This window comes from Podarcis muralis, chromosome 5, assembly GCF_964188315.1.
Source record: "Podarcis muralis chromosome 5, rPodMur119.hap1.1, whole genome shotgun sequence".
Taxonomy (NCBI): Eukaryota; Metazoa; Chordata; class Lepidosauria; order Squamata; family Lacertidae; genus Podarcis; species Podarcis muralis.
Genome location: NC_135659.1, coordinates 61691184 through 61704556, shown reverse-complemented (window position 1 = coordinate 61704556; position 13373 = coordinate 61691184). Strand labels below are relative to the sequence as shown.

The 13373-nt window shown below is 44.8% G+C and overlaps 1 protein-coding gene across 1 annotated transcript in view; it reads left to right on the top strand.

Annotated features, from left to right (window-relative positions):
• Positions 1–13373, top strand: part of SLC41A1 (solute carrier family 41 member 1) — a 39495-nt gene that overhangs the window by 13155 nt on the left and 12967 nt on the right. Inside the window, exons 3-5 of the mRNA XM_028734353.2 lie at positions 2690–2797; positions 12296–12367; positions 13222–13366. Of these exons, the coding sequence (XP_028590186.2) occupies positions 2690–2797; positions 12296–12367; positions 13222–13366 (325 nt within the window). The remainder of the gene's footprint in view (positions 1–2689; positions 2798–12295; positions 12368–13221; positions 13367–13373) is intronic.

Sequence of the window (13373 nt, the reverse complement as noted above, 5' to 3'; positions counted from 1 at the left end):
GGGAAGAGGACTCTTGTGCTCGGATCCTGTGTGTGATTTCCCACAGACATATATGAGAACAGGGTGCTGAGCTAGATGATCCGGCGCAGTTCTTCTCATGTTCTTAATTTGGACAATCCTGGGGATTGTCCTTAACCTTAAGTTTTCCTCAGCCTCAAATCCACCCTCACTCCACAAAGTGAATATTGATAATTAGTGACTGGTTTCATGTACACAGAGTTTGGGGAACATCCAGTGAAGGAGCAGGCGCTTGCTATAGCCGTCTTGCACAGCTGCCTGCCAGTCACTCCTAAAAATAATCATTGAGGAAAATGGAGCTGCTTGGCTCCCGCCCACGACCTTAAAGGCGAAAAGCGCCCTGAAGCACTATTGTGGTTAAAGGAATATTTTTAGAGGCCCTTACTTTAGGCTGCAATCCTAGCCACACTTATTCGGGAGTAAGCCCCATTGAATTCAATAGGGTTTACTTCTGCGGTTAACCACTACTTTCTGTGAGTACCTCTGTTTTTCCTCCCCGTATTCATGTAGGATTTATGCTTAATCTGTTACATTCTGAAAGCACAGTCAAGGCAGTTACCACGTCTTACTGTATCTTCAGTTATCCCTTCAGGCTAGGATTTATGTGCACCACATAACCATTACTGTGCAGTTTTTGTGAGACAAACCAGTTGTAATGTTAGATGTCTGTACCTTTTCAGGGGTATTTTGGGCAGGCTGTGTCATGTTTATAGGGAGGGACTGTAGCTCGGTGGTTCAAGTCCTTAGCATCACCAGTTCAAAAGGCACTGCCTGACCCCTTGATTTGGGCAGTCTCTGCCAGTCAGAAAAGACAAGGCTGAGCTAAATAAAACCAAAGGTTTGTACAAGGTGCAAGGCAGCTGCCTATGCCTAAGCAGGCAATAGGGTGCGCCCACTCCTGAAGGTGCCTACCCTAGACCGTATGAGCTATAACCACCACTGCCCATTTGCAAATGTCCCAATCTTTGGTAAGGTGATGGAGAAGGTGGTGTCCAAGCAGTTGCAGGAGTTCCTGGATGATATAAATTCCTGGATCTGTTTCAATCTGGATCCAGGTGTGGTTATGGACTGAATCAGCCTTGGTTGCCCTGATGGATGATCTGTATCAAGAGTAGAGCAGGTAGAGAGGAACTTGGCTTCTTCATAAACAGCAGCTTTGGATACAATTGTCCGTAATGCTAATTAACATCTATATCTACCAGGATCTGTGCATTTAGTGGTGGGGGGTCCAATTCTATGGAACTCCCTTCCAGTTAAGAACAGATAGGCCCCTTCCCCTGTTGAATTTTCAGCAGACCAGCAGGCATTTTAACTGAAGTCTGATTTTATAGTTTTATCTGATTTTCCGTATTGCATTTCTTGTACGGAGCTTAGAGGCGTTTGTAGTTAATCAATATAAAAATTGATTAAATAAATATACCTTTGGCACAATATGGGCAAACTGTAATACTAGGGCTCTATATTCACTACAACCTTAAGAAGAACCTTGCTGGAGGAAAGTAAAAGGTCATTTTAAGATTTCCCCTCAAGACTTTATTTCTTTCCTGTGGTCTGTTTTCCCTCCCCAAGCATCCCAGATGCTGCATATAGAGTCTGCGCTATGTAATTAGCACTGCCTAAGAAACCCATGTTTGCCCTTTATGCAGCGTGTTCAGGTTTATACTGGAAGGGACAGGATATTTACAGCTTTGAGGATGGGAAGAGAGCAGACTTGTTTTTGTTGCCTCCCCTTTACCTCCGCCTCTGTTTCTGTTTTGCGTGTTTTAATCGGGAAGTGGTAATCCAGGGCCTTGAAGGAGATGGCCTTGTGACAGACACTCGTCTGGGAATCTGAACCAAGAGTCTGATCCCCAGCTGTACCAGGCACATCCCGAGTCCTGAATGACCTCAGATTCTGTGATCCAGACTATGGAGGCAAATAGGTGATTTTTCACCCCTAAGCAAAACAGCATCCTGCTGTCCTCGGCCTTTGTTGCATTTAGCAAGGCTTGCCATCTGTCTTTTATCAGTCACAAAATTCCTGTGCATGGCAAAGGAGAGGCTAGAGTGTGCTCAGTCTGTGTACACAGCTCCTGTTTACTCTGCATTCATTGCACGTCAACCACTGGTTTGTGAAGCCGTGTACGTATGATGCTTGCCACAAGCTACATCTATCCTGTAGTTCCTTGAGAAATGCTGCATTTGGGTGTGTCCCCCTCCCCCAATTTGCTTCAATTCTAATTTTAAAATGTATGACATATGACTATATCAGAGCCCCCTCTCCGGCCACTGGTGTGGACACACAAAGGGAAACCCAGAAACACATGCAACTGTGCAACAATCTACAAAGGTGCTTTGAAAAACATGGTGTGTAGGTGGGGGGGGGCGACCTTGTGTTTTAAGCCAGTCATGTGTACACAGGCTTAGTTTCTGCCTTTATCACCTAGCTGTTGCCCTGTACATTTGAATATTACATTTTCCTCCCCTCCTGAGCTGAATCAACCCTTATGGCAGGAAGACAACAGTAACAGCGAGGTTAGTAGCTAGTTTGCTGCTGCTTGAACTCTGAAGACATCCTAATACGCTGTTAGAGAATCATAAGGTTCCTAATAATGCGTCTCAATAAATAACTGCTTCTTTTTAAACGATCGCCTTTTCCTAGATTCTGAACTGATTTCCTTGATTTTTGCAGCACTGGGATGTCTTCAAGTATGTGACCGAAGTCTTCATCCTGGTTCCAGCACTCCTGGGACTGAAGGGAAACTTGGAGATGACACTAGCATCTCGGCTCTCTACAGCTGTGAGTATTTTGGTCTTGTCAGGCAGGTAGCTTTATATCTGCCCCCCCCCCCCGGCTGCCCTACATTTACCTTGAAGAGGTGTTGACTGGGACTTCTCCCCCTTGATTCCTTGAAATGACCTCTAGCCTGTGTATACCTTTCAAGCAAACAATGAGGACTAGGAACATGCTTAATCTCTTCAGATGGAGATATTTCGGACAGAGAGCTGGATGTTTCTGAACGTAGAGATGGCCAGCTCATAAAGGTTTGACAACGTCGGGAGATGTGTGTGAAGTTAGCCACGGTTGGCACTTTGATTAGTTCAGCATCACAATCTCTAAAAACACTGCTGCCCGAGCCACAGCATTGCTTTTCCCTTTTCCCTGTAGCATAACCAGGTGCTCTTTGATTCAAGTAGTGAGCACAAAGGCTGCTTTCGTGTGCCTATAGAAAAACAACAAAGTCTAAATGTAGCCAACCTCTATTCCAGGCATGCGCTGTCTCTAGGTGTGGAGACACCAAGGAATGAATGAAAGTGCATCTACCCCATTCTTCTCTGCCTCCTGAAAATCTGTTTTTGGGACCTTGGGAGTGGTGTGGGCTATGATCTGGGGGACCACAAGTAGAGGAGTTGTTGGAAACCACCACCCTTGTCTGAATGGAAGAATGACTTCGATCCATGCCTCTGCTCATTTTTCTCTTCTTCCTCCGCCAACAACAAGCTGCCCCAAGCAAGTTGTGTTTTGATGGATTCATGAGGGTTGTTGGAAAGCAACCAAGGAACAGCCAGTCTTATCCTTTATAGAGGGAAAGCTGGAAGGCTTTTCCCTAATCAAGCCGCTATGATCCTCCTAGATTTAGATTCTGAGACCACTTGTGCTCACTTGGTTGTTTGCTGAGCATAGCGCAGCTCATTGATTTCTTGCATGAGTGCAACCTAAACAACTCCTAGCTCCTGACTCTCAATTCGTATTTCTAGAATGTTGTGAGACACTTGGAAAACATGTGCTTTAGAGGAAGTTCCCCTAGAGAGTATCCCTGCACTCCAGTACAGTGGTGCCCCGCAAGACAAATGCCTCGCAAGACAAAAAACCCGCTAGACGAAAGGGTTTTCAGTTTTTCGATGCGCTTCGCAAGACGATTTCCCCTATGGGCTTGCTTCGCAAGACGGAAATGTCTTGCGAGTCTTGTGATTTTTTTCGCTCCCCCCCCCCTTTTCTAAGCCGCTAAGCCGCTAATAGCCTTTTAGCCGCTAAGCCGCTAATAGCCTTTTAGCCGCTAAGCCTTTAATAGCCGCTAAACCGCTAATAGCGCTAATCCGCTAAGCCGCTAATAGGGTGGCTTCGCAAGATGAAAAAACCGCTAGACGAAGAGACTCGCGGAACAGATTATTTTCGTCTTGCGAGGCACTACTGTATAAGTGCAGAGGTGCAAAGAAATAAACAAGTTCATTGGTATCTCAAATTGTACAGCCTAAGTGTTCAGAAATAGTGGCCTTCTCTCTCTATTCCTAGATATGGCTGGTGCCTATTCCTTTTAAGCTTCTGACACCAACTGAAGACCTAGATATTTACCTAGGCTTTTGGTGGAGTGCTTTTGGCGAGTGCCAGTGTTGATGTTTGTCTTTAGTTCTGGTTGCAAATTGTTTGCCTTGTTTTTATGTATTTAAAACTGTTTTAGTTGTAATCCCACTCTGGAACTGCATTTGTAAGGGGAAAAAGATAAGTAAGTTTTAAGTAAAAAAATATTTTTTTTAATCCTCTTACTGTGCTTAAATGTCACAGTTTGTTGTGGATTCAGGGTTCTGCTCATGTTACAAGTTTTGCACCACATCCGTACAATGCCATCCTCATCAGAATGTCATCCTTTGTTTTCCCATTTAATCTATTTTTACAGTTTCTGTGAAAACAACAATGCAGACATGGTAAATTGGGATTAAATTGGGAATATGGGATAGCATTTTGATAAGGGAGATGTTGTGTGGATATTGTGGGGAAAATATTGCACGTATGAACACCACCAAGTCCACAATAAATTGTCATATTGAAGCACTCTTGATCTTGGAGTCACTGAAATCCTACTTATTTTTCTGATTGATATCAAAATCCATTGGCAGTAGATATCACATCTCAGGCAAAGAGGCCCAAATAGTTGTTGACTCCGTGTTTGATATTTCTTTGACTTGCTGGGCCCTCCCCCTCGTGGAAGTACATAAATCGTGTTTATGGAAGACAATCTTACTCGGCTACAAGTGATCGCCAAATAAGAAGAAATGTTGCCAAAAACCTAACCTTTGGGAATAGATCCTGGGGCGAGACGCTACATTGCTGGGTGTGTGTCTTGGTTTGTGGATTAAATCTGTTTTCTTATATTCAGATACCCTTGAAAATTGCTTTGTTGAACAAGTGTGCTTGAAATATAGGCTAAGGAGATACCAAGAGGGGAAACAATGAGTTCCTGTATCCGTGCAACTCATGGTGGGATCCTTGCAGCAGGAGAGCATTTGTTGAAAGGGATTTGTACTGGAGAACTGGCAGGAGTGAAACACTCTTTCCCTGCTTATTCTCTCCCCCACCATCCCCTCCCCCCGCCCACAGTTCCCCCTATTAGCAAATACAGTGGTACCTCAGATTAAGTACTTAATTCGTTCCAGAGGTACGTACTTAACCTGAAACTGTTCTTAACCTGAAGCACCACTTCAGCTAATGGGGCCGCCGCGCCACAGGAGCACAATTTCTGTTCTCATCCTGAAGCAAAGTTCTTAACCTGAAGCACTATTTCTGGGTTGGCGGAGTCTGTAACCTGAAGCGTATGTAACCCGAGGTACCACTATACAGGTGTGGAACCAAACACTTGCCCTGCTAGTCCAGTTTGGCTCTTGGAAAAGAAGCCTGTGATTGAGGAATGCAGTGCCTAAAATGATGTGGGTTCTGCAGTATTTGCTTGAATCTCCATGTCTCCATGCTATTGGAGATCCAAGTGGTAGCATACCCCCATGTAATGTAGAGAGAAGTACAAGAGAGTTGTGAGGGTTAGGGCAATGCTTTGTGAGCCTTACTTAACCATCTGGCCCATTTCTGCCACCATTTCTGCTGACTATTGGAACATCTAAACATTGATGCAGCATTTGCTTAGCTGCAGTCTTTCTGTATATTTTCACCAGCTAAAACAGTTAAGTTGCATTCTGACATTCTGTCCCCGTTCGATGATTTTGAGTGATGCCCGACGTCTGCTTGGCACTTCTCCACCCGGTTCTTCATGAAAGGAGGCAAGCTGATTGTTCCCACTGTACAGAAAGGGCAAAAAGAGGCAAAGGCATACTTTGTCCAGAGTTGGAATGGATCCCATATCTTGGCATAGGCATTCTGTCCATTTGTCAGTGGGAGGTGTTCTTCTCCCCACACCCCAAAGAATGTGAGCAGGACAAAAGGCTTTTTCATCCTAGCTGTGTTGCTGCATGGAGACTCCTTGAAACAATGCTTGTTGCACTCTGGTGCTTGGACACCTTCATGGTGCAAGCTCAGCATTGGACAGGCTGCCATTTGCTTCATTCCCTTGCCAATGCTGAAGTAGGCAGCAAGACCACGAAGTCAGAGCACTTACCATAACGGTATCCTGCCCTGCCAATATGGAAGAGGAATGAGTCTGCTGCACCATGAGTTATGCCAGGCACCTTGTGCAAGCATCCTCTGTTTCTTGGCTTTTCCTAATCAATCTTGGATGCACTGATTTCAACTTGCACCAAGCACCTACCTCTTGATCGGCTGGATGGTGGAACAAACTCCTTTTCAGCACAGCTGTAAGGAACAATGCAGAAACCAATGTCTGCTTTTGCTTCCCTGAGTTACCTGGCCCCTGCTCCATTCATTCTTGTATAAGCGGCTTTAAAGGCTTGGTCAGATTGTCCTGTGGACATTGAAATCCCTGAAACCTTGGGCATAGTTGCATGCTGCTTTAATGGTGTCACATCAGTGTGTTTAAAGAATTGCAACCAAATGCAGGGGGCTTGATCCACACTGGGACCACAATTTGTGGAGAGAGGAGGCTTAACACTGGCCTATTACTGCCCGCCCCCCGACATAATGGTAATAGCAAAGCAATGGAAGTATTATTATTTTACTATTCCAATTTGCTGCACAGGTCACCCCACTGTGCTACTGATGCTCCTACTAACTACTGTAGTGGTTTTTTTTTGGGGGGGGGGTCAAGGTGAGAGATGGAAGAAACTTCCCTCTCCCTATTCACACTGATCCTGATCTTCCTTGGGGGGCCCTGTGCTTGTTTTTAATTTAAAACAATGGCACTGGTGTATCACTTAGAACAGTGCAATTATAGCAACATGTAGTTCGACCCCTATCTGTCTTCCGGTGATGGAGAGAACTGCCATGTGGCTGGGGCAAGAGTAGAGATGCAATAAGGTTTTGCCTTCAGTGTGTAGCTCTCCTTCCCAGGAGCTGTTGATTTTCAGTGTATCTATTTCTACGGGTGCCTTGGAATATCTCCTTAATGCCATAGTCCAGATGTGAAGTAAGGCTGCATAACCTATCGTCTCATGAGGCTGAAGGTATTCCAATCACTCACCTGGGGACCATTCTCAAAATCTGAGGGTGTGAGGGGACAAAGGAACTTGACAGATAGTACATCTCCCAGAATAATGCAGTAAGTAAACAGCTGCTGGAAAGTGATTATTCTACGGCCTTCATCCTGCCGCCACTGCCTTCCTCGGTCTCCCCACCCACCCTGAAAAAGTATCTGAATTGGTTACCCTGAATCCTCCACAAATGCTGCTTGGGCTTGAGTTTGACACATCTCCCATAAACTCGCCAACACTCTCTGTCATGACCTTGACTTGGGCACTATTTCCTTTCTCTAAATAGTTCTTGCTCTGAGCCGTGCTTCCTAGGACTTGAGCCGCAGTCATACCACTTAAGCTTCTGCTACATTCCAGCAGAGCTTAGTGGCACTGGCAACAAGAGAGTCCTGGCAGGGAAATGAGACTCCCTCTTGCTGGGTAGAAAGCTTTTTACTGTTTCCCACCCTCCTCTTGTCACTCTGGCAAGTCCTTGGGTGTAGGGAGCTGAGTTGCTTAATAGCATCTGCCGCCGGTCAGGTGGTCTGCAGAACCTCAACGTTCCTGGGGCAAAGCCTAGTATTGGGGCCCTTCATTCAAACATTCAATGCTATCAGTAGATGAGATAGTATATTTAACAGCGTAATATTTACCGTACATAATGCATTCTGTGGCTTAGTCTGCAGTTTGATTGTGAATGCCAGTTCACTAAATAGCCAAAACTTGCTGTGAGTGGAGTTAATGACGTCTCCTTCACAGTCATACCTGCTGTTTGTCCTAGTTCAACATTACTCCTTTCCAGCTTACCTTCATTGAGTTTTGGAAATAGAATTATAACATTGGAAAGGACCCCAAGGGCAATCTTTTCCAATTCTCTTCAATCTGGGAATCACAGCTAAGAATCCTGACAGATGGCCAGCCAACCTCTGTTTAAAAACCTCCAATAAACTGTACGGGAAATTTAAAAATTGGAAGGAGATAATATATGTATGTAAAAATCCTGAACTCGAATAACATAAAATAAAATAAAAACTCCAAAGAAGGTGAGCCCTCCACCTTTGAGGTAGGTCTGTTCCACTGTCAAGCAGTTCTTACTGTCAGAGAGTTCTTCCTTGTGTTTGGTTGGAATTTCCTACCTTGTAATTTGAATCCAATCGTTTGGGTCCGACCCTCTGGATCAGCAGAAAACAAGCTTGCTCCATCTTTTTTTTATGTCTGCAGCCCTTCTCAGTCTCCTCTTCTCCAGTCTAAACATGCCTAACTCTCTCCTAAGGCTTGATTTCCAATAGGCTTCTTATTTGACTCTACAAAAGAACCATAAGAGGAGCCTACTGTGACAGGTCAGTGGCCCCTCTAGCCCTCCATCCTATTATCACAGTGGCCAATGGGATGCCCATGGGAAATCAGCAAGCAGCTCCTCCATGCAAAGAGGTGGGGGAACATTCTTTTATATGTGGTGGACTTGTAAATGGGTAAAAGAGTATTGGGAAATGATCCATAATTAATTGGGGGGAAATGTTTAAAAGTACTCCCCCCCAAAAAAAACCCCAGAGTCCTTTCTGTTGAGGATAATTCAGATTGAAATTCCCAGGTATCAAAAATGGTTATTTATGTGTGCTACTACTGCGGCCCGTGTTTTGTTAGCCCAAAAATGGAAAACGAACGAGGTCCCAACCAAAAAAGAATGGCAACTTAAGCTGACAGAATATGCACAATTTGCAAACTTAACATATAGAATAAGAGAACAAGAAGAATATATGTTTAAAGAAGATCGGAAAACGTTTATTGACTATATGGGAAATAACTGTGTACAGCTGAAAACGCTGGCAGCGTTAAGATAAATCCAACAGTGTAAATAGGTTTTTATGGATGCAATAATGGAATACTGAATGGTATAGTTTTTGTAAAATATGCAGGGATTTATGATGTGTAAAATAAATCATGGAAAGAGAAGGGAAGTCATTGATATCTTAAGGATGTAAAATGAGTATTCTAAATTGTAAAACAGAAAATTTAATAAAAATTAGAGAGAGAGAGAGAGGAAATCAGTAAGCGGGAAGCCCGTGTATATTGATAGATAGTGGGAAAGCCAGTGACATTGTTGCGTGTTCCAATCAACATCTGGATATGGCTTTTCCCCACGCTGAAAACCTGGCATGTGTAGCAGCCTGAGAACATCTATGTGAAGAGGAGCTGGTGCTTGCACAGAGATCCCTGGATGCCACTTTGCAAACCATTCTCTTAGCAGAATTGCATTGAGGGGGATGAGATGCAAACCTTTCTAAAACAAGGTTGCAGGACAGTGCTAGAGGTAGAAAACAGCTCCGCTTCAGTACTTGTTGGGCTGTTTGTTAAAGATAAACTTTTATTTCTTGAAGGCTGCAGTTGAGTTCATATGTGTTGAAATCACATGGACTCCTTTCTCAAGGAAAAGGATCCACGGGGGGCCCACCTGCAGTGGGAAGAAATCAGGAGAGGCTTCTTGAAGGAGGTCTTCCGGGGGCTTGGTCATTAGGCTTGCTGTGTGGGAAGGAAGCTTAGTACAGCTTCTCATTAGCTGCGCATTAAGACTCCCAAAATAGGGTTTTGTTTTTTTGCCATTTAATATTTTTTCTCTCTCTCTCTCCTGCACAGGGGATTAAAAATTTGTGTTTGCCTACAGTCAGGTTATGCTGATACCCTAACCTAATTGCACGAGAACAAGGAGTCTCTGGGCCAAATTCACAACAAAAGTAGCAGCAATTTTAGCACTGCATGACTTGGATCCCACTCTTCTGGGTGGAATGCGTCTAAATTAGGGCTGCTTTAAGCCTCTTTTGTTTGCTGGAAATTCCATTGCTGATGGCAGTTTTTCTTTCTGCGTGTGCAGAAATAAGACCACACGATTTATGGACTGAATGTAAGGTTGTGGAAATGGCAGGCAATGATTTCCATGACAGTGATGAGCCTTTGACCAGCTGCCAGAAGTAGTTAGTGCTGCTGTGCACATTCATAATTTCCTAGTTCGTGTGTTACACTTTTCTCACCACAAATATTTATTTATTTAGAGCAGTGGGACCCCACTCTTCAGCCAAAAGGCTTCCAGCGCAGCTTACATGGAATCAAAACAAGACACTCCCTACCCGCAGGCTTACATTCAAATAAATAAATAAGTAAACAACACACAAGGAAAAAGGGAGAAGGAGGAAAGAGGAAAATAGAACTCTAAGCTCATGCGCCTATTTCTAGACAGTTGTTCCCATATTGACTAGCTAGCACAGTTCAGAGGCAGGAGGTGCCTGATGGAGCTAAGTCTTTGGCAAAGCGGATGCAATGAACCCTGATTCCTGTCTCTCCTACTGAGGCAGCCTGAGAAAATGGCTGCCCCCAGGTGACAGCAGAGAGAGAGGAGGCCTAGTGGAGCTGGCCTGTCACAACTGAGCCGGTGACATATGGTCACCCTAGTGCCGCATTACAGATTCCTCTCAGTGGTTTATGGCTTCTGATGGTGCAATAAGGAGTTACACAGCAGTATCTCCTGGGCTGCTCAGAAATTGTCTCAAAGGATAATTGATCTAAAACCTAGCCCAGACTGGGAAAGCAGCCAAGATGGCCTCTGGCCTCATCAGAACCCTCAGCTTCTGTAGCTGCAGTCAGTCAGGCCTGCAAGGCAAGGAGCAGGTCTTCCAAGACTCAAAACCATGGTGGTGTCTGAGGTACAGATTTGACACAATTTATTTTATGAGTGACCCCTTCCAACGGAGTAAGGCCTTTCACTGTTTAAGCAGGCTGTGTAGTGGGTAGAGTGTTTGTATTCTGGATAAGCTTTATTCATTCTCTGAAGTTACTTCTTGGGTATCTGCCAGCGGTGTGTTTCTTCTCTGAGTCCAATTGACATGAGCGTTTAATTCCATTACTTGAGTCCACAGGGACCCTTTCAGTTTTCAAGATTCCAATAAATGAAATTAAGCATAAGTCGAAGGGGTCTGGGTCCTGGGACCCCCAAAAATAATGAAAAGTTGCACAATATATTTTTACAGTAACTGTTAGCAAGCTCTTTTAAGGCATTATGTATCTAAGGCTACCGATGATTTCAGATCCATGGCTATGCTGTGTTAACTTGGCTCTTTTTAAGTCTCTTGTGACTTGGTGAAAAGCATGTTTCTAGTCCTTGTGATAACTGATGTTGTGAGCAGTAATGGAAATCATTCTTGGACAGAGCCGTGGGGGTTCTGCGCCTTAAACAGCAAGTGGTTCTTTGCTTGTACCACTTCACATTATCTTCCCTTCCTTATCTTCAGGTGGAATGAAAGGCAACTGGTTTTTTTCTGAGCAAAGAATTGGGAGTTTTCCCTGGTACAGTTTGCCTATTGCACTGTCATGCAATAACTCCATAAAACATCAATATGCTATGGAAGTTCACTCCAGTTCTTCTAACCTTGAGTTGGACCTTTTTGCTGAACCTGAGTAACACAGCTTATATTGGGCTGTGGGACCAGGGCAACTAAACTTAGTTATATATGCAAGGTATATAAATGAATGTAATAATAATACAGTCATACCTCAGGTTACAGCCGCTTCAGGTTGCATTTTTTCAGGTTGCGGACCGCCGAAACCCAGAAGTACAGGAACGGGTTACTTCTAGGTTTCAGCGGTGGCACATGCACAGAAGTGCTAAATTGCGCTTTGCGCATGTGCAGAAGCGTCAAATTGCAACCTGCGCGTGCGCAGACGTGGATTGCGAACATGCATCCCATATGGATCACGTTCGCAAGCCGAGCGTCCACTGCGACTGCTTCAACTGATCCACATGCCAAAATGTTGCCAAAGCCTAGACTTATAATACCAGCTCCCTACACATTAAAATCTGTGGTTTAGCTGTAAGCATTATTTGAAAACCAGTTCAGAATGCATTGGTCCATTTGCTTTATGTTGAAATATAACGTTTAATCTCTGTTTTATCTTGCAGGCTAATATTGGGCAAATGGACACTCCCAAAGAGCTTTGGAAGATGATAATAGGGAACATGGCTCTAATTCAGGTGAATTTTGGGCAAGAGTATGATGTCTTTGGGACGCGGGTGGCGCTGTGGGTAAAACCACAGTGCCTAGGACTTGCCGATCGTATGGTCGGCGGTTCGAATCCCCGCGGCGGGGTGAGCTCCCGTCTTTCGGTCCGAGCTCCTGCCCACCTAGCAGTTCAAAAGCACCCCTAAGTGCAAGTAGATAAATAGGTACCGCTTTATAGTGGGAAGGTAAACGGCGTTCCGTGTGCTGCGCTGGCTCGCCAGAGCAGCGATGTCACACTGGCCACGTGACCCGGAAGTGTCTGCGGACGGCGCCGGCTCATGGCCTCTAGAGTGAGATGAGCGCACAACCCTAGAGCCTGTCAAGACTGGCCCGTACGAACAGGGGTACCTTTACCTTTACCTATGATGTCTTTAAACATGAAGGGCAGCTTGTAAGGAGACTAAAGTCCTAACTGTCAGTTTCTCCACAATTTCTGAATGCATCCATCATGTGATCACCAAGTCTAAAGAATGAGCAGCATAGTGCCAGACACCCCTGCTATCAAGTTTGTTTGCAATATTTAGAGTCTGTGTGCAAAAAGAATGTCTCTCCATGCCCCACCCTCACCTTCTGCCATAGCCTGGAAGAAGATGTGTATCCTTTGTGTTTGACCCAATGAATAGGAAGCCTGTGTCTTCAGAGCAAAGGGGCTGGCTGGGCTGGCTTGGCTGGCTCCAGCAACAGTGAGAATGCAGTGTTGGTCAGGACACGCAGTAACCTCTATGACTGCTGTTAAATTGCAGTAGCTTCCTGAATGATTCTGCACAAATGGGAATAGGAGCTTCAAGTTCTTTTTCTCCGACTAATGCCTGACTTCATCTTCTAGGTTCAAGCAACGGTGGTTGGCTTTCTGGCTTCAATTGCTGCAGTGATATTTGGCTGGATCCCAGATGGGCACTTCAGCATTGGCCATGCCATTCTCCTCTGTGCCAGTAGTGTGGCCACAGCCTTCATAGCCTCCCTTGTCCTGGGTAAGGA